General features: G+C 42.5%; 2 protein-coding genes and 2 non-coding genes across 13 annotated transcripts; 2 read left to right on the forward strand and 2 right to left on the reverse strand.

Moving 5' to 3' along the window:
* Positions 1–170: 170 nt before the first annotated feature.
* Positions 171–3499, reverse strand: LOC138190147 (uncharacterized). 5 transcript variants are annotated; one of them, XM_069132724.1, is made up of 7 exons: positions 3163–3464; positions 3015–3088; positions 2731–2762; positions 2537–2647; positions 2253–2463; positions 1828–2184; positions 175–1711 (listed from the first exon to the last, which is right to left on the reverse strand). In XM_069132724.1, exons 4-7 carry the CDS (start codon positions 2572–2574, stop codon positions 1268–1270), a joined length of 1050 nt encoding a protein of 349 aa, XP_068988825.1. In that variant the 5' UTR covers positions 2575–2647; positions 2731–2762; positions 3015–3088; positions 3163–3464; the 3' UTR covers positions 175–1267. The 5 variants fall into 5 exon arrangements, with proteins under 5 accessions (XP_068988820.1, XP_068988825.1, XP_068988823.1 ...); XM_069132722.1 differs by having other exon boundaries at positions 2985–3088; XM_069132719.1 differs by lacking the exon at positions 3015–3088 and having other exon boundaries at positions 171–1711; positions 3383–3499.
* Positions 3500–4512: 1013 nt separating this feature from the next.
* On the forward strand, positions 4513–21645 carry LOC138177937 (uncharacterized). Of its 6 annotated transcripts, none has more exons than XM_069109292.1 (9): positions 4513–4778; positions 13884–14924; positions 18271–18514; positions 19097–19553; positions 19664–19791; positions 20095–20214; positions 20520–20537; positions 20847–20994; positions 21395–21645. In XM_069109292.1, the coding sequence occupies exons 2-9, from the start codon at positions 13884–13886 to the stop codon at positions 21489–21491; spliced, it is 2253 nt and encodes a 750-aa protein (XP_068965393.1). In that variant the 5' UTR covers positions 4513–4778; the 3' UTR covers positions 21492–21645. The 6 variants fall into 6 exon arrangements, with proteins under 6 accessions (XP_068965393.1, XP_068965391.1, XP_068965396.1 ...); XM_069109290.1 differs by having other exon boundaries at positions 20520–20531; positions 20799–20994; XM_069109295.1 differs by having other exon boundaries at positions 20520–20531.
* On the reverse strand, positions 8689–8759 carry TRNAA-UGC (transfer RNA alanine (anticodon UGC)). Its single transcript has one exon. It is a non-coding gene; the product is annotated as a tRNA-Ala (tRNA).
* Positions 15870–16032, forward strand: LOC138178615 (U1 spliceosomal RNA). The gene has a single exon (XR_011172759.1). It is a non-coding gene; the product is annotated as a U1 spliceosomal RNA (small nuclear RNA).
* Positions 21646–21891: the final 246 nt, after the last annotated feature.

Raw genomic sequence — 21891 nt, forward strand, 5'->3', positions numbered from 1 at the left:
AAGTATTGATTGTTATCATCCCAAAACTGAAGTGAAAGATCTAGATACTTCTTTTAGAGGATAACATAACGAAATTGAGGAAAATATTGTTAATAAAGTATAAAGATATTTCAAACATCTTTATTATTATAACGTTAATTGTTGTTTAAATGGTAACAATGGGAACGGTAACAGTTGCAACAATTTCGTAAAAGCTTGGATTTATTTCGTATCCGATTTATAAAAAAATACATGTTGATACAGGGTGTGTGAGTGAATGAGTATGTAGTACTCACCAGTTAAAGTGACTGTTTCTCATTTACATCTTTAAGAATAAAGTTTATGATTGTAACAAATGTTTATTAAATTCTATGATTATGAATGGGATTCTCGTGACACGGCAGATTTATCGTTTCTTCCTAACTGTTCGGCGCTTATATCGGTCTCACTCACCTCGTTACATGTGTATTATTCTGCGTCTTTCGTTTCATATCTATCATTTCAATTAAAATTATCAATACTTTGCTATCGTTGTGCTTGCGATAACTTTCCTTTCATAAGCTTTTTTTATCGTTCAATAGAATTGATATTGTACATCGACTCGTGAAAATTTGACTCTTCCGTGTTTCATTCACACTTCAACTCGTACTATTTTAACTCGTATATTGTCCTTAACTTCTTTCTGGCTGGCTGCTTTTGGATGGACACTGTATTACTGTATACTGTATACGATTAAAACTTATCAATGCAATAAATAACTTCTTAACTTATATCTTACATTTACACATTACCGTTTTTAGGCAGAAATTAAATTCGATGTATAAAATACATACTTCGACCAAGATTTCAACGAGTAAGGCTTAAATACTTCTAAATAAGATCTATCATTGTAACGTTTCATGTAATATGTTCTTCGTGTTTCTGTAACTGTTCTGTAAGTTAATTATATGCTATTTCACAGAGCTTAAAGAGTACATTTATCGTTCTATCGCGTACCGCTTCAGTTTAAAAGACTCGCTAGAAAAAGGGAAAGATACTATGGCACCTGCTGTTTGTAAAACGAAAAATTATGTTACAGCAGTAAACGTTTCTCTTTTCTAGGAGCACAGGCAATATCTGTTTTTGGACGAAATCAATTACCGAAGTTTTACACACAGTAACTTTTCGTACAAAGTTGCAATAAAGAGTATACCAGCCATGTTAAAAATATAGAGATTATGTAGGGTGACATCATCTGGAATAGATTCCTTTCTTAATACGTAAACCCGAAACACGTTTAAACCATACGTCATGTTTGCTGTCGGTCTTCTTCTTGTTCGGATAATAATGGAATGTCGTTCAACTGATCCACGTTATTGCTCTCCGTTTCATCTTGTTCCGAAAGCAAAGGAACTACTTGCCGATTATTATTATCTGTTTCGGAAGGTCGTCTACTTTGTCCAGGCAAAAAAGACATTGGTATTGTGCCCGATGGTGTCGTTGGCGCTGATCGTGACATCCATCGTTTAGTCTTGTTCTTCGAACTTGAAGGTCCCAATGGCATATACATTTTTCCTCGCGTCCGTCTAGTTTTACATGTTCCAATGTCCCCTGGACTTAGAGGCCGTTGCGTAGAGCCGTTTGCATTTGACGTACATAAAACTTGTGGCCGATTCTGGTAACAAGACAAAACAGTGCTATGCCCACCAGGTAGTTGGGGTAGCTGTTGAATCTTGTCTAACAATTCACGTAACTGAAAGATAGCATTAAGTGTTGAAAGGAATATTTCAAATATAATTATTTTTAGAATTATGTGTGTATGTGTGTGTGTGTGTGTGGGTGTGTGTGTGACTCAAATGTAATAAATACCTCTATCGTTGGACTAGTAGCCCGCGGTGGTGAACACGGAGATTGAGCAGCTAGACTCGATATGTCAGAGGTAGTTCTATGATTAGCCAATGATACAACCGATCCAACATCAATATTATCCATTCTCGCACATTCTACTGCGGACAACTCGTCAACGCTATTATTACACGAATATGGTGGTGGAATTATTGTATTTGCTTCATTCACCATATTACAGATAAAACTTGAACCTAACGAATCTAGCGTGCTTGCATGTGAAAGTGATCTGAAATAACGCATTACAAATCCTGAGGTTCCTTTGCCAGATCCTTCATCATATCCAATAACTAGTGGGTACAGATTTGGTTTGGCTGTAACCTAAAAATTGAGTATATTAATATAGAATCAGGAACAACACAAATATATCATAAATGTTACAAATATACCTCATTATATGGAGGTGGTAATGCTTGAACAAAGGAACCAGAGCGGCTGTAACGTGGTGGTGAATACCATGATACTGAAGATCCTCTGTCAGAAGAAGTAAAATCTTCTACTATTTCTGGAGACCAGGCACGATGATGACATGAATGGTGGCGCTTCCATAACCAGCAGCCACATGCTGCTGCTATAGCCAATCCAACAAGCACCGCTGCCCTAATGGCACAATGTTTGGAACAGGTATGATTTTTTAGGAAAGATTAATAAAAGCAAGGAACAAGACACTGACCATAAATACCAATATGTCCAAATCAAGAAATTAAACATGTCTGATGCAGAGTGCAGCTGAAATACAGCGTAACAACAGCCACCGGAACAGCAGTATTTTGGAGGAGAGCAGCTAAAAATTACAAGCTAATTGTGACATGTTTATTTTACAGATTATGTAAAGTAAGTTAAAACATAGAAAATACAAAGACTTACACGTGCCCCCCATTGCACAGCCTAGAAGACACCTAAATATGAATGAAAAAAAGATAATTGTTATTTAATAAAAAAAAACGTTAAATTGAATTTAGATTTGAAGGACATTTATTACATCTAAATGTTACACATGCGAATGTTTCTAAATATTTTGTGTAATGTTCTCTATAAATGAGGAATCAGTTAATAAATGAAGAAAACTAAATATTTCGAAAAAATTTCGAATTGTTAATGAAAAGTGTCACGATACTTGCTATACCAAAATTCCATCAATACTCTCGTACCCGTCAGAGATCATCCGACTACAAAGAATTATATCCGCCGCGAGGAAGTATACGATGCAACAATTAGTCGTACACTGTGTCGGATCGATGGAGAAAAATATAACATTTTAAATTGTCATAAAAAAAAGCGAATGTAGGAAAGACTTACGCATGAATGAGAAACACAACGAACAAGAGTTCATTGTATAGGCCCTAGGCACGGACGAACCGTGCATAAAACCGATGTATTGATCGACCTCAGGTCAAGCAGAATAGAACAAGGAGACACTGGTACACAAGATATGCGCTAACATTCTACAGAGCTATAGCATGCTGCAGCGGTTTACGAGAGCTGCATCATTAAAACGGTTCTTCATCGTCGTTCTTACTTGATCGACGAATAGTGTCAGGAGTGCTGTCATCACGGGCACAACGAACACGCGGCTTACAGCTTGCACCATAATTCTAACACGAAATGCATGCCACCGCGCCACCTTATATATGTAGTTCGATTTCCTTTTTGATATATCTACTAATAGCTGCAGAACAACCTGTCTTCCTTCCTGTTCTAATTTAAATTTCCGAGTCTCGAGTTTTATGATTTTTGTCCCTCAATATTTTCCCGAGCGTGTATTTTTTGTTGGAAAAAACTTAATATTCCCTATGTTTTTAATTTACAAACATTGTAATAGCAATAAGTCATAATGATTCATAAATAGCACGATAATAATAAATAGAAGAAAATCATGTAAATTTATCTCAAAATGCAAGCTGTCTAAAAATGCGTTTCTGTTATGGACTATGGTTATCGATAATCAAAAAAATTTTAATTACTTTAATCATTTATAATGGTTATTTGTAATCAGAACACTTAAAAATTTATATTTTCTAATCATTTAATTTCTTGACAAATTTCTTTAGAATCACTGTCTTCCGTTTAAACAAAAATTACCTTTTCGTCAATGACTTTGTTTATAACAATTTTAGGAGTAACTGTTATTTTTGATTCCTGCATCCCGCGAAAGGGTTGCCACCCCCTTATCATTTTCATGTCACATGCGACATTATCGATTCACTACACACGAATCCGTCGGTGCACGATTACATACCTCCAATCGGTAACTCGTTATCTCGATAATCTTTAAACATTTCGATAATTTGGAGATTAATTAAAATTTTCGACATTTGAACACGTTTGTATACAAATTTGAATCTAAGTTTCACAACTTAGTAACTTTCACAAGAAAAAAATGGCTAAAGTGATAGTTATCGAAAAAATATTAATTAGTCTTCGATAGAAAAGTCGTTCGATAATTTGACACGGAAAATGTTTTAAATACAAATATATATGTGTATCGATAAATTATTCTTCGATTTGTTAAGTTGTTACGTGTAAAAAATTCTGTAAACCTGATTGGTTATCGAAACGAATGGCTGAGTGGTGATTGGTTACTATGGCTTGTATACCTGACAACCATAGGACTAGCAGGCTGGCATATCGCATCGCGCGTCATTCACAGTGCGCGCGGCATTTGGTGCGTAAGCGTCGATGCGTGGTAAGTGCGCGCTGAGTACGGCTACACGTTGTCGGAGTGGAGAACGCGCGTGGGATCAACATGTGACGTTTTATGGATGTGAACAGTAACGATGATCGACGAGTTACCGATCGATTAGCCCAGTGGATTCGAAACTTCGTCAAAGTATTTAGATTATGCTGCCTTGTCTTTATCCTCTCCGCTGAGAGATCACTTTCGGAGAATATGAGATTACCGTGACAAACCAAAGGTGAATACAAACAGTTTTATATAGCGATAGATTGAATTCTATGACAGTGGAATTCGTTAAAAAGCGTTTTTACTTACCGAAAATGTTTATGTCACATGTTTCAACGATGCAAAGTACATACGTAACGTCGAAACGTTCAATAATTGTATTTGTTCATTCTCTCGTTTCATTCATTCGACAAAGTGTGCGTTGCCAATTTATATTTTGCTCAGTACATTAATCTCGTCGTACTTCCGGGAAATAACACGACTGTACAGTTCCTGCTATTGGAAAGAATTGCTAAACAGAGGAAAGTTGCTTATGCTACCTTGACGATAGATAGATTTATATTTCCTCGTTTCCAAACATCGCTGAATCATTCAGAAATGTTTATACTTTATTCGATATGTTTTCCCGGCGAACGATTACTTTCTCCGTTTGTGCATGCGACTGTTCGCAAACTAGCACGGCTTATGCATATTGTATGCGCATTCGCGTATAGTATCACTAGCAGCAGGAGGATTTAGTTCGTCCCGAGTGCTTTAAACACACGTACAATCGAGTTTCCCGCGTTTCTTTGTTTCCTTATTTCATGTCCCTTGAAAACGACTCGGGTCCGATTTTACTACCTCTAACAACCCAGAAATCGGTTGCAAAGGACAAGACCTAACCTTCAAAAAAATGGTATATTTTCTTGTTGACAAAAACGAGTGGCCGATCGTTTAGTTAAATCGTAACATGGAACATGGATATAGGACGGTATCTCGGTCTCACGATCTCCGTTCGTTAAATTGGCTGTCGACCGTTTCGCTAGCTGAGTCGTAAACGCAAAAATTCGATCTAAGCGTAAATTGCGTCACGCTTCATTCTGCACAAAGCTAACCGCGATGTAACGTCGAATCGATCGTTACAGTACGATAAGGGATTACAGTTAGCTTTTGTCGTAGTCGAGGACTTGACAGCGATCGCGCAGTAGTTGGTGATCGTCTTCTCGAACAAAGAAGTTCGTTCATTGTTGGGAACGGCGTACACTCGAGCGTTTCGAGTACATCGGAGGAGCACCGTGCACTCGTACCCTGAACGCCTCGTTAACATTCCACGTTAATCCGCCTTTGAAAATTCACACGAGTCAACTGGAATTAAAAAGTTGCAGAGTATTTGGAGCATCGAACAATTACGTTTCGAAAGATTTTCCGAAGCGTTAAGTTCTCGCGATCCACGACATTTACGAACTTTCGTTGCAGTTAGTCCGCGTTGATTTTGTCAGCACCATCGTCAAGTCGGTATAGTACAGTATTTCGCTACTTCAATATTTTAGCAGCAAACTTATTCAATAACATTTGTACGTACATGGCTGGATATACAGTCTGGGATAAAAATGTAAGTGGACAGGTAGTAAAAATGGGTATCAACGAAGTTTCGTTACACACGCCTTGTTTTTATAAAAATATAAATAATAATTACAGTTACTTACTAAATAGTCTATGTAGTATAAGGATTTATGTAATAATACTAGTACTAGTTTGGATTAAACTTCGTTGATACTTACTTCCACTATGAACACCTGTTCTACTAATTTTTGTCTCCGACTGTATATACGCATTATATGTTACACCATATTCCACTATTACATATGAAGCGCAATGTCGACTCGACATAGGGACGGATAGGATTAGGAAAGTATCGCGAATAGAAAGACGATATGGAAGATAAAAGCGAAAACAACGCCGTGTATTCCGTTTCCGCTGGGAGTCAGCCGAACCACCACGAACTTTTCCTGGATTTGGCTCACCGACGCCAACCTATTTATACCGCGTCAGTTGTAACTGCTTGCGATATACCCGCCTAACTCGGTTGAAAGTTCATCTAGCCACATCGAATATCTAGCGATATTGAATCGAAAGACCACGCGAGTCTCGTTGCTTCACTTTGCGTTTGCCGATGCGACGGACCAGCGGCATCGCTGAAGGAGGAGTGGCTTGCAGGATGACACGATTAGGATTCGATAGGTTTAAATGAAGAAAAATTGGGCGAACGGAACGGGTGCAGGCATAGTCGGTGTACGAGTCAGTGTTGCGTGGGTGCCAAGCCGCGTACGCGTACGCGCCAGGTGTAAATAAAAGCGAACGCGTAACCCTCGCCTCGGTTAGCGAAGCGCGGCCGAGCGGAACGTTTTCTTTCGTCCCATTGTCAGCTGGTCGTCTCTTTTTTCTTCTTTCCCTTCTCTCCTCTTCTTTTTTTCTTCTTTTCTTTTACCCTGGTACTATGCACGGCCGACATTCTCGAACCCATTGGCCATTACTCTAAGAATTCTACTCATCAACTCTAATGTTGACGCATGCTCCTCGACAACCGAGGAAAACTCGTGGATCTCACTTTCTATTCTCTTGGTGAATTCCTTTGTCCGAGCAATGCATACGCAAATCCCATGCGTGGCTTTAAACAAGAGAAGCGTCTCCGGCGCTAAATCAGTCTATTCGCATCTTCGCGATTAGCGTCGCCGAAATAGATTACGCACCTTGTAGTTATCGCGCATCGCGTGATAAAAGATCATGTGGTTCGCAAAGAAGTACCGCCGAACGAATTATCTTGCGATCACCGAGTATGAGGTAAGGTCGGGAAGCAGTGCTGTCTCTGTGCGGCCAATTCAGCTCTAGTCGCTCGTACTCGGTGTATTTATATCTTTGGCTGCGATCAAAAGAGCTTCCTGCTGGTGTCACGGCGAATCGGGTAACCTCGTGAAACGCTTCGAACATGGAAGAATCTGGAGTCTATCGAAATTTAGTTGCATCAGTTCGCAATCGTTATTTTTCAGAAACGTTCTTCTTGCGCCATTTGCCGTGGAAAGCGCCTAGTTTATAGTTTACGGATAAAGGCGGATCGAAAGGTTGAAATCGTAGCGTCGTTAGAAACTCACGTCTGGAAGCGCTTGCTACTTGGCGTGATAATCTTGGCTCATTCTCTAGTCTTCGTGTAAGAACGAAGATATCAGGCCATTCCGTCACGAAACCTATCCTTCCTCCATCTCGACTTCGTCCTCGTAGTTGTCGTAATCGTTATTAACGCAACGATAATTCCAATTTGCTCGTTACTCCTTCGAATCGCACCGTTTCATAGTCGAATTCAATTTCATTTGTTCGATAACCGATGGTAAACGTGGAATTGGCAATGTAATCGGTCGCTATCGACTCAAACGAGTTTCCTACGGGACGGTGCAAGGTTCGGCCATTCGAACGAATCGAGACTCGGGTACCGCGTTTCTACGTTCTGCGAAGATTTCTTCAGGATGGTCGGAAATGGGGGTAGGGTCAGCTATGAATTTGATGATTTATTCGCGTTGCTCGTGGCAAAGGGAGTCGAGGAAGAAAAAATACGAGACCCATGACTGTGTTGGTATATACAGAGATTCAGAGTTGGCTATTATAGCCGACTGGATAAATTACGACTGTGTGCATGCCAGTGACGTGCAGTCATCGGCCAACTCTCACCGCCAATATCCTCTAGCTTTCGACCCTATACTTACCGGATAATTGACGCGTTGTACAGCACTTATTAGGGGTGTAATAAGCCGAGCCTCCAACTGTTCGCATGCTCGTTGGTTTTAAACGGAATCTTAATTCGACGAGAGAATAAAATAGCTTTGACATGGCTGCCGACTCAACGAGATAAAAATAATCGTTAATAATAATAAACTGGTATCGACTTCCTCTCCTTCGAACGGGCTTGCTCTTAATTTTCCTTCGAAACGTAACGTATTATATAATTCCTTTGTACCACGGCACATTGCCGACCATTCATTTCCTAGTTGAAAAGCAATTAATTTAGCGGCGAACGATATAGCCTGTGGCTTCCAGTACGATATGGTCGAATCGAGGGCAAGCATAATACCACCGTATAAAACCAATAAATATAACAGAAGCGAGAAAAAAGTTGGAGATGCCGGGGATCGAACCCGGGCCTTTCACATGCAAAGCGAACGCTCTACCACTGAGCTACATCCCCTATCGAGAGGGGTTGCGAGATGGTCGTGAGAAGGGGTATGATACAGACTATACGAAGTTGGAATCATAGTACTCGCTTCCCGTACAAAATCATGTACGGTTTCATGACGCAATGATTTAATTAACAGCGCGTCTGGTTTTGCGATGCCTGGCTGTCAAACCAATAATTTAGATTTAGACGAAGGCTGCGGACCACCGCGTAAATCAGTTTCAACCACGTTCCAACCATTAATAACTTGATTTCGATTTAAACGCAAACCGTCCGAACCGCATCGTTGCGAACCACAAATCTTGCAATTACGAAGCCACGTTACGAATAATTTTGAAATTTCCTCGGAGGGAAGGGAGCGACATGTGACAGGATGGGGAAACGCGCAGACGCGAACTGAATGAAATGCGCGCGAAAGAATTTCGGTTCATTAAGAACGTTCCAGTTTCCGTGGATAGGATATCGCAACTGTCCACGTAATCGATGCGTCGAATGCGTTGTTATCGAACGCATTAACATATCGGGTCGCTGGTTTTTCTGTGTTCGTTAGTCATTGCGTATTTTCACGTGTTTCACCGTTTCCCACGCAGTTCAGCTACGATGATTCACCAAAGAGGCGTTTGTTCTTTCGTTTTTCTCCCTTCTAGCTTCTCCTTTCTCGCTACGGTGGTTACGATGGTTGCATGGCAAACGGAAAAACATAGCGGTTGCCTCCGCGGAGGGATGCTTCGTACTTCGCGGAGGAGCTTTGGTATCTAACGGTGGTTCGTCTAATCGACGTCTACGAATTGGTAAAGCAAATACGAAGACAGGCAGGATAACAAGCGAGCAACGAAACGTATAATTAATAGTCGTGATCTGGTGCCGCAGAAACGGGCTTATCTATGTCGTAATTCCTTCTTGAAAAATCTGAACGAATCGTGGCTGTACGATGTCTGCTCGTTCTCGCATAATGCGGCATTGATGTTTCCTCGTTATCACGTTGCACGAGAATGGAACAACGAGTAATGCCGAGTATCGCTGCCAAGGAATCTGCCGCGATGATTCCAAGGAGTGTGTCCCATTGGTTGGCAGTGCCTTCTACCATTCTTTCGAACGCGATCCTCGGATGATCGGTTCCAACATCGTTCGTCCTCTTTGATTTTCCTCTTTCTTTCTCTTTTTTCGTGTTCCTCACCGTGACGACTTCGTTCGCAGTTACCCTTGGTACGACACGGAGCGTTTAACATTCTGCCCTACCAAGTTTCTTTATCTTCGTTCGCGAAAGGCACGCTGCCCGTTCCACTTTCCATCCGTTAGCGGCTATTCGTCGGTTACGTGTAAAATATCCTTAACATCCGCTCCTCGTAGAAAGAATTCGAAACGAATGCGGGAAAATACGCTGCAGGTCGCGGTTTGTCATAGCGATCCTTTCCTCGAAGAATTCAAGTTTGGATTGCGTGGAAATGCTAATAGCGCAAAACAGGTCACGATTACATCGATAGCCGTTGGCGCTTTTGATCGCGAAACAGCTCGCTGGTATAGCGGCCGATTCAACGCGATGCATTCGTTCGGAATATCCTCGATCATCGGTCGGAATCGACAACGTAACCTGCGACGTTGATCGGTGCGTAACGTTCGCCCACGGTGCACAGCTCGTGCATCGACATATGGCACCGCACGTGCGGCCAAACAACCGGTCTTCTCGGTCGAACAACTTCCGAGCTGCTGCCCGATTCCATTATTTCTTCCGACGCAGTGCGCTCTGTCTGAATCGTCCAACGATCGTTCTTTTCGTTCCAAGACCATAGTACACGCAACTTTTCCCATGCGAACTTTTGCGAAATTCCCGTATTACTTTACATCCTCGATTTTCAAGCGGCGCATCGTGCCGCCAGAATTTTTAAAACATGCAATACCCGATTATGTACTTAGGGGCACTGATCCCTTCTCCTTTAGATTGTCAAATAAAAACAACGATAGTCATTCGGTGTGAATGTCCTATCCTGAACCAAATATGTATAATATATTTGTTAGTGCTTCGTAGAATTTTAGTAATTAGATTATGTGTGTTATGAGATGAAAGAGGTTGCAGATAGCTGCACTGCTTCGACGACGTGGAAAGGACCCTCGACGCCGTATTTACGAGCAAATGATCGCACGCGTCTTCGCAACGTGACTAATTGTGGCTACCCTGCAGAACGACACACGTGCAGTCTCGTGCGCTTTCATTCCCGATTGTCTGCGCGCGAACCTAACTGTCGAAATCGGATCTCGATTAATCATCGACCGAACCAATTACGGCACACGCTGAAGTGGAACGAATTCATCGAGGAACCGGCATCTTTTACTGGTTTCCGAGACCTCCGCTTACTAACGCGAAGACGATTCCTTTATTTCGAGTTTTCTTTTCCTTTTCTTTCCGTATGTAAAGAGAGCGGAAAATGTCTCGCGTATTCGGTAGAATCGGTATCGTTGATCGCCGGAAGGAACCGAAGCGCAAAGGGGTTTGGCGCCAGCTGTGCCTCAACCCTTTGCGGATCCGTACGTTCGTTAATTGGTTAACCTCTAATTGAGCGCACGATGAACAGAACGGTGCAACGTAAGAAGAGAGGGCAGCCTTAGAAGCGTAGATGAGAACTAATTAGCTACCGGTCGGCTCGACTGACCGATTGACGCCTTTGCTCCTTCCTCCCTTTCTCTTCTTTTGTTCCTCTTCATCGGGCAAAAACGGTTAAACATTCCACCCCTTCGTTGACCTTAGTCGTATCGTTTAAACAGAAATCGATACGTGGATCTTAAATGGCATCGCCGTGTATTATTTACTCATTCGTTCATTTATTTACGGGATAAATTGTTTAGTACAAAAATATATAACGTATGGGAAAGGTATACGTATAACATATCCAAAAGAAAGAAGGAGAGGAAAAGACACGGTATATATAGAAATTTAAGCACGAGCTAGGAATAAATAATTATGGTATACGCCCTAAGGTGTATCGAACCATCATATTTGGTAGCAAGTCCTAAAAATTATCTGCAGGTAGAAAAAACTTCCTCTCCTTGTGGAGCGAGAATCGTACGTCGGATGTAGGAAATCTAATAAAAAGTAACTCGTCAAAGGTCATTTCGAAGAACGCGCGAAAGAAGAAAGGTAACGGTTCGTCCTTCTTGTCGTAGGATTTTTTTCTCGCGTTTGTGAACGCGGTTCCGCGTGATAGGAACTCGAGTCATCCTCACGTTCGCTGAGCATCGGAGATTCTTTTCGCGCCATTCGATGACTCGAAGGAAAACGCGTTTTCCTTTTGTTAACGCCTAACCGGCTGTACGCGATCCTGTTAGGCACGAGCAATGCGTCACCATGGACACACCGTTGACTCACGATCTGAGCCGATAGATACGCGGAATTAGCCCTGGATTCCGGCGTTTGATTCCGTTCCTAATAAGAAAACCGGAGATTAACTGCGTCGATTCGCAGGCGTCGTAACTACAACCGAACTGTCGACCGGTCGATCTTCCTTGGGAGTCTCGGCTTGTCGCTTCCTGATTTTATTGCCTCCCGCTACATTCGTCACACCGATTCGAACATTTCCTTTCACTCGCGATACCATAGCCAGATTCTTTATAGGTTGCGCTTCATGGGAAGTTGCCGCGTGGAGAAGAATGCGTCGAAATTGGTCCGGTAAAAGCAGGGCAATGAAAGGCATCATCGAGTCGAGCGGAGTCGGGTCGAGATGAGAACGATACGGTATGCGTTCGCGGATGGAACGATCGTAGAAGATCCACCGAAGATCCACGAGGTCGATGACGTCAGGAGCTTGACGGGATCAATCGGAGAGTCAAGTCGCGATAATTGCGACAATCGTCGGGATGCTCCCCAACGAGACGCTTAATTCCGCTCCCTCGTTCGTCGCAACTCTCTTTCTCCGCGTGACGCTTTCGCCGTTCAATTTACGGCCCCTCGCGCTATTTACTTAACTTCGAAGATTGCCGATCGTTAATTGTCGCTGCAAACGTACTGCCTACAGTTTCCCCCGACGACCGAACGTCTGCGTTTCGTAACTTGTCCGAAAGAAAAATCTACTCATCGATACACGATTTCGAGGAAATGAATCATGGATTATTTTGAAGATGGAGAAAACAGCGTTTGAAACTGGAAAGCGGTGCGAAGCAACGAAGGGACGGTTCACCGTCGCGACGAAATATATACGGCTATAGCGAAAAGAAAGTTTACACTAGATACTTTTCATCGGTATTAGTAAAAATCGCCTGTTTACAGATATTCCTATATCGTGTTTATTCGTTACCCTTGTAAAATAGAATTCAGTGTTCTAAAATTACAATAAAATTTAATGACAATTGGTCGCGATACCGACGCAATTCAACGATCGTAAGGAGGTTTCTCTATCCACATTCGATAAACGAAAATTTCGATGGACAAGTTGTGGTCAGCTGGTTTCCCCAAGCGAGCTATCCGGTGGAAAAAATGGAGCAGCGCGCGACGCGGTGCTCATCGAGGACACGATAATTGGCGAACGCAGGGTCAACACGACCCACGAAACATTTCATTAACTCTGGACACAGCGTCCTTTTGCAGAGAGTACGAACTGTCACGAATCGATCAACCTGCTCGTCGAAACCAAATCGAGTAAATCAGTTAATATTATTCATGATAGGGCGACGCGCGTGATCGAACTTGGAGATCGAAAGTCCATCGTATATCGACTCGCTGATATCGTCCAAAGCTGCACCCTCACTGAAGCAGCAATGAGGAACTTTCCGTTACCTCTATGTTTGTTGAAAATGTTGCTGGTTGTTGTGCAACGTTTCGCGTTCCATGTTCCTTCACGTTTCTGTTGCCAGTAAAAAAAGTTGTTGCTTGTTACCTGTTTCCGTCCGGAGCGGCAAAGATGAAACGAAAATAAAAAAGCATGCAGCAACAGATTACGACAGAAATGAACGTCCCTGAAAATCGGAACAAAACCTAAATATTCCTTTGATTGCGTTGCTTCAGTGTGGACAAAACGTTTCCACAAGTTGATATTTGTTGGGCATTACATATTTCGAATATGCAGCAACAATAGGCAACAAAAAGTTCTTCGTTGTTGCTCCAATGAAGACGCAGGTTAACAGTATTTGTCTTTATTTCCTATGTAGATGGAGAACCAAGGTTTCGAGGAGGAGCACCAGCAGCCAAGAAGCGAAGAAACGCCGATATCTTCGCGAGAGTTTCGCCATGATTCGCATACGTTCTCGTTCGATACGTCTGGAAACGAGCTATCGCCCGATGACCCGGTGTCGAACGCGGATGGCCACGTGTACGAGGACATTCTGCCCGGTGTAGAGAATCCCTCGAAGCATTCCGGAGTTATGATCGGCCAAGATCAAGTTCTTCGGCGACCTTTGAACGCGATCGAATACGTTTGCAAAAGCGCTACGACGAGATCATTGGATAGAGAAGAGATCGCTGGAACGTTCCGTCGTAATTTAACGTTACCGTTTCGACGTGGTACCGGGTTGGATTCTTCCCTCGGTAGCTGCTCCATTCGTGGGACGAGTGGAAAGAGAATCGACGGTCGCCGAGAGGATACGGAAGTTGCGACGTGGAATGCCGATATCGTCGCCTTCACCGACGACGCTTTCTCGTCCCGAGCGCAGTCTATCACGCTCCAATCCGAATGCAGACCCAGTAAAAAGCGCAGGAAGAAGGATTGCAAGCATTGCCGAAGCAAAGCTGCCGCGTCTAGCAATGATCAACACCACCAAGTCGCTGACAAAGAGAGCGAAACGATTCTGAGAAAAAACAGGAACAACGAGCAACAGCAGTGTCTGCAAATATCGGGTTCGAAAGATTCGCAAACTATCCTCGATCCACGCAATTTCACCATGCTACCTGTGTGCTGCCCGAACAGGAAGCCGGACGAGTTCGCGATGCCGGCTACCAATTCACCCTCGGTATTCACGATTTCTGAGAAAGTCGGCGGATCCCCAGCGAGCACGGTGAAGCTGATCAGAAACGAGCGAAGCGGTTGCGCGAATCTCGTCGATTTGGCGGAGATCAACGAGGACAACGCTTTAATCGACTCGGGAAAGAACCGGCCGGGTATGAGAGTGAACTCCATATATTCGCAGGATCGTTGGTACGCCAAGGGGGCGTCGATGCTTTTCACTGATGCCAAGGAACATGGTTCGTTTCAGGTGAGTGTCGTTTGAAACCATTTGAGTTTTTCATTTGTCAAATTAATTAACTCCACGGAATAAGAAGTGGAGAAAATTACAGTGGCTACAATAAATATTCGCACAATATTGTATTAATTATAACATTTATGTGCTACCTAATTAGATCCAAATGTATCAAATTTCTTATCATTTATTAACTTTACTATTATACTACTACAAGAATTTAATACGATGAGTACCTAATAAAATGACGTTCCAGTGGAAAATTAGGGAGATACTTTTTGTAGGCACTGCACATAAGATAAGTTTTGGTAGTAAAATTTAAAATATTTAAAAAAGGTGGAGTTATACAGGGTGGTTGGTAACCAGTGGTACAAGCGGAAAGGGGGTGATTCTACTCGAAAAAAGAAGTCGAAAATATACAATAAAAATTTTTCGTTTGAGTCTTTGTTTTCGAGAAAATCGACTTTGAATTTTCGCTCGGTACGCGTGCGGTACGTTATAATGGATCTCACTGTAGATTGTTGTCTGGATGGAAAAATTAAAAAAAAAAAAATTTTTTTTTAATTTTTTATTCCATATTTTCGACTTCTTTTTTCGCGTAGAATTGCCCCCTTTCCGCTTGTACCACCAGTTATCAACCACCCTGTATATAACCACTTCGGTCTACAAACGACTCACTTGTCAACGCCTTGGATATTAATCTTTGGAAATCTACATACTCGCGCCTCCAGATTATGGGAGTTTTAAACTTATTTCGATTAATGCGAGATATCGATTTCGTTTACGCGCGCGGATAAGTTGAGCACCATTGCCAGCACTACGGGATTAGGTTGAGAACTATTGCCTCGATGCGCGGCTAAAAATTTGACTGGCCGCTAGATGGCGACGAGAAATAGGAGTTTCTCGCTTGCGATCTCGATCGTTAGTTAGGATAAATCGGGACTTGAAGCGAAGGAAATCATACTTACCTGGCGCAGAGGTTACCGTGATCAAGAAGGCGGTTCCTCCAGGGCGAGGCTTTTCCATTGCACTACGGTTAGGCTGACCCTTGCGAATACCCCTAATGTGGGTATCTCGGGCGTATAATTTTTGATAGTCGGGACTGCGTTCGCGCTGTCCCGGTCATATTAACATTTGAAAAACTCAATAAATCCCTTTTCAGGAAATATTTTTCGGAATACTTTTCAGAGTTGTCTTTTGAAAATGATATGTACTGAATAATTATAGTAATAATAGTCAAATAAACAATAAATTTTCCATCTGAGAAGAACTTTTTCTCTGCTTCTTTACACGTTATGTGAAACGATTTTCACGAATCGCAGGTGACTGTTTAGCAACTCATATATCGCTGTATCATTTGGTTAGAGATTTATATCTAGAAATGAGAGAAGTAGTACCAAGTAGACATAAGTTTCATAACCCAATATAAATATGTATTTATTAATTTTACGTAACAAATGAGCGAAAACGATTCTCCTTCTCGACGATCCTTATTGTTGATGCTGTTTCTCAACTGTAAGATTAATTCGTTAGTTCATTAACGTTAAAAACAGAGATCGTGATTATGTAAATACACCTGTTACTTATATACCTATTGCACGTAAACCTTACATCCGTACATGTTTAGTACATAAATACCCGTGCACTATCTCATGTGTATTTAAATACGCGTGTATTAACGTATCTGTATTTTGATTCATTTGATTTTTAGTACATAGATATTTAAGAAATCTGAAAGATTGCGAAATTAATGAAAGGTTTAGAGTACTTCAATATATTTACTGAAATAATATGGGGAAAAATCCCAAGGATCAAAATACGGATACATCAATACACATGCATTTAGATACGCCTGTATTTAAACACATATATGAAACAATGCACGGGTACCCATGTACTGAAAGATACGCAGGTTGAGGTACGGGAAATAACGGGTCGAAAGGGAAGAAAAAGGGGAGAGAAGACTTTGCACACAACGAATTTCTATCTGTCGACGAGCGTCGATGATTGTTCACGGCTAAAATGCGAAGCGCATTTTGAATCTTTCGTTCGTTATTCCCTTCACATCATATCGGAACCGTGAGTCATCCATGTGCGTAATTTGAAACCGAAACAGAATGAAAAATTGCGCGATTCACCATAGTCGAACGAAGCTCGGCTTTGATCGCACGATCGATGAAGTCTTTTGACCATTTCATTTATATTCTAAACAGAGAAGCCACGCCATTGATGAAGGAAGTATCCTTCGTTGTTTCACGATATATCTATATATAGTTTGCAATCTTATGATTCGCTTTCGTCATTTCTTTTCGCGTCCTTGTCCCGTGTTTCAAAGGAAAAAACCGTAATCTCGGTGTGACGTGTACGATTGCAACGTTAAATTGAAAAAAACACGCAGCGATTAGCTATTGCTCGATGTATATGTAGCTATCGAAAGGATTGGCAGACGCGGATCGCGTCGTATAAATAACTGGGAAATTTGACCTGTCGATGATCGCTTCCTCGACGAGACGAGAGTTTATTTTGCTTTCGGAGCGTCTGGCGCTTGTCCGCCCTAAACGAACAAAACGGAACGGAAGTGGAAAACGTCTATCTATAGCCAGACGTGATGATCGTTGGCCGGCAGGCAGCGTGTCGCTGCGTGGTGTACAAGTGGCGAGTCTTCCGTAAGCGTACGGGCAAAGGAAATCGTCGCGACACGACACCTTCTCCCTCATCGAACGTTGCGCTTCGAATCAACACGATATACGATCGAAGAATCGAGCATCGATCGCGGTGATTTTACCGGTGCTTGGAAAGAAAGCGGAATAAGGGTCGCGTTTAACGTAGACCAGTATCGAGGACGGTAATCAGTTGGACGCGGACCACTGCCTCGGAAGGCACGACATCCGCTTACGCTCCCTATTCTTAAACAGCCGACGTAATTCGCGACTCTTCGGTTTTGTCTCTATGAAAAAAAAAAGATATAATACATAATATTACAGATGTGGTTTGGTAGCGTCACGGTTATATTTAACGCGTTGAAGGTTGGCAAGGTAGAAAATGATATGCGTTCGAGAAAAATTGCTTCGAGTTAACGCGCGCGAGTGACTGTTGATTTTGTTGCGAAAAAATTCACTATAATCGGTATCTAGATTTTCTGCCGCGCCTTCATTTGCTCTTGGGAAGCTCACATACTATTGGAAAATAGATAAGCTATTATCAAATGTATATCTAGCGAGGAGAACCGCGTGGCCGGTTCGAAGAGAATGCATTACCGATGGCTGAATTTGAGGTAAATCGCGAGCAACTTTATCTGGAAGATTTCGTAGCCGATGCACACGATCGATAAATATCGAACGATTCGATCTTACTTTTTCAGAGGGCCTACTCCCTCCCAGTGCGAACGCAAACCCCGTCTTCCCAAAATCGCATCAACCTACGACGAAGTGTCAGAGGAGAACCACCCCCGCATCCGGCCAGACTTCGAAAGCACAGACATGGCTGGACTCTGCATCTGGCGCATCCTCTCGAGGCTTCCGGGTGTACCAGGCCCCTCGTTCTTCTGTTGATCGCGTTGCTGCTACTTTTAGGAATAGGTGCTGTTGCTTTGTACATCGCGTTTGGTGAGTGGTACGCGATACTTACATGATATCCGTCATGTTAAAAAGACGGATACAGACGAGCGTCTCTTTGATGCTGCGCCATATATCTTTCTTCGTTTTCCTAATTAAAAACAACAAAGATAGACATACGACGCAGCAGAAAGCAAGGTGAAAATATCGCAATCGTCTGTACCCGGCTCAACGAAACATGAAACGTTGAAACGCACGAACGATCGCGTTTACAGTGAACCGACGGAGACAAGCGACTATCACTCGGTATCGAGATTTTATTTCACCAAGGAAAACTATCGTAGCGATCAGATGAATTCAACCACTGAAATAAGCGCTCGCGAGACATTTAGCGAGCACGTTATTATGCTCCATTATTATAAACCAACGATCGAGCCGAGACGTGACAACAGTAGATGAACGTTTATTTCTCGACTAAACAGATATTTTTAGTCGACAAGCGTCGATGTGAGATTCGCTTGTTCTTCGGCCGTGGTCGTTGACAATCCATTAAAAAGCTCTCGTTCGTCTTTGCTTCCTCCTTTTAATCGTCGTATCGGTCATAATCGTGGTAACGCAAAAACTGATTTTTAGCAGAACCCGAGAAGCTGCAAATCATCCAACAGTACCTAAAGTCGTCGACGAACAATTCATCGTCGGCCGATGACGTGTTGGCCGCGGGAACGTTTCTACGTCGATCGAACAGCGAACAAGAACAGAACGACGCGTCGGCCGTGTCATCGACGACACCGATGCAGCCCTCGGCCACTAGCACCCTCGCTGCAAGTATTCTTTTAAATGGTGGCTCGTCATTTCCGGAGAGTCGCGCTCCGCTAACGTCGGAAGCGGAAACGGAAGCTACGAGCCCGTCCAGCTTCAACTCTACCAGATACTGCGACGACTGTCTGCCAGAGGAGGTTTGCGTTGCTCTCGTCGACGAGGAAGCACCGACTTGCAGAATCCCTCTCGATCCCAAAGATCCAACCGGATGTGCCGGCTTTTGTCTTATCAACAAACAGAAGTGTCATCGTCTTGATGTCGACGCGTTTAGGTAGGTAAATTGTTCTAACACCTGTTTAATCGTGTTGCTCGTGCGCGTTTTTCTTTGCGTAGAGCTACATACGTATTCTTTCAAAATTCGCCACGTCTCGATTTTAATAGGTGCGTCGAGATGGAGCATTACTGTCTGGATGACGAGTGGACCTGCCTAAACACGCTGTGCATCCCTCTCGAGAAGCACTGCGATGGGCATATGAATTGTTACGACCATTCTGACGAGCACAATTGCGGTACGTATACGCATATAGCATATAACATTAGCCCAGTTTTCCGCGACTTAGGACGTTCCTTCTGTTATCGGCTTTACCCGGGGCTTTGTCATAGTTTGGAAGGCTTCAGTTTATCCGTTTGTCGCGATATGGAATAATCTAGCGGCGGTAGAAAAGCGACGCGTGTTGCACGCTCGATGATTTTGAAGAAGCGTGAGCTGATCAAATATAAGTATTTAGACGATGCGTTCTCGTTAGGCAAACGGCGCGTTGCGTATGAGAAGATCGCGAACGATAAAACGCCTGGTACGTTTCTTGTTACAGACTGCGATCTGGAGACGCATTTTCAGTGCGGTAACGAGACTTCCTGCCTTCCACTGGAAAAGAGATGCGACGGCAAGATAGATTGCTGGGACGCGGCCGACGAGATTAATTGCACCTTAGGTAAGATATGCGCAACTACTCGTTGCGGTCACAAGAAGCGTACACCGCTGGTTCGCGAATTATCGACTCGTCGAAATAATTACCAACGTATATACATATTCTTTTCCATGTGACTCGTCATGGATAATCCTAGGATAATTCCCCTTGAGATTTTCTTACAAAGATAGTTCGTTGCTGGTTGAATTATTCGCGCACTTTCGGCTAACATGATTCCCCTATTCCTCCCTTTTTCTGTTACTATCGTTTCCTTTTTCTTTTTGGGTTAAGGTCATTTTCAACTTCTTTTTTTCTGTTCTTCTTCGTAGGTCTTAATCTCGGTGGGTGTGAGTACATACTCGTTTATTTGATACGCATTTGATTTCTGCATGCGATACACAATTACCGCTAAATGCACCGCATGCTCTTTCACGCACACGCATAAGCACTACGATCCCTTTCTCATGATACATACCACATACACAGCCTGCTTTTCACTATGGCAGAGCTTTCGAACGACATAAATTGCAATGTCGCCGCGTTTAATCGCTATACCTTGATGCGCTTCTAAAAGAATGGAAAATCGCATACGACGCTTGCTTCATTAGCACCACGGTCGCGTAATACGTCCGCAACAACGTTTCTTTTGATGCCAGCGTGTCCATCGGAAAACGAGTTCACGTGCAGCAACGGCCAGTGCATATTGAGAGCTCGCTTCTGCGATAGCCTGCCAGATTGCCTCGATGGATCTGACGAACCTCACGGGTGCCAAGGACGGTGCAATAAGCACGAATTTACGTGCCAGTAAGTTGATGATAATGTATCTGTATTCCGTTCAATGTGTGGAGTCAGTAGAGGTAAAGAGAACATTTGTGTGCTAAGCACGCGATGAATGCAACGGATTCCAAATGTTTACCATCCAGAATTCTAGGATTTACGTGAATAATTGTTAGAGCCTCCTTTGATTTCTCGGGTATGACATGCGAAATGACTGTGCACCGAAAGGTCGAACGAAGCTCGATTTCAGAAATGGTTAAATACATAAGGAACAATGAATCGATATCTTTTTCTCTAGTATTTAAGGTTTTGAATACAATCCCTACCCTTATTGCCTCGACTCATTAAACGGAGTATATAAATGTCTGACGTTATAATATTATATTATTGTCTGTGTCACGCAACAATGGAATTGGCTTTCACGCAGAAACAATAGATGCATTACGAAGGGAATGAAGTGCAACGGGATCGACGATTGCGGCGATGGGACCGACGAGAGGCACTGTAAGGATCGATTCTCTTAACTTTACGTTTGCGTCTGTCGACCTTCTCTCATCGCACTTACATGTCACGTTACAGTATTTTTATTACGAATTAATGTAATTAAATGTTGTACATAACTGTGCTGTATAAACATACAGTGGTACGGAATAAACAATTTATAAATAGAATACTTAATACCAGAGTGTAATTAGGAAACGATATACTTTATTATTGTATCATAGGACAGATTACAAATATTGATTTTTGCTGTAGTTGATCTATCTTGTATGTTACTCCGACAGAACATTATTTCCAAGTATTACGGATAAAGTATATTTCCTTCAATAAGATATACTAGTAGGTAGGAGATCTTTGCTTTTTAAATGTGCATTTCTCTATTCATGAGTTGTGTTTATACATACATTAAAATCATATATACGC

This window comes from Bombus flavifrons, chromosome 3, assembly GCF_040668555.2.
Source record: "Bombus flavifrons isolate JBK064 chromosome 3, iyBomFlav1_principal, whole genome shotgun sequence".
NCBI classification, from domain to species: domain Eukaryota; kingdom Metazoa; phylum Arthropoda; class Insecta; order Hymenoptera; family Apidae; genus Bombus; species Bombus flavifrons.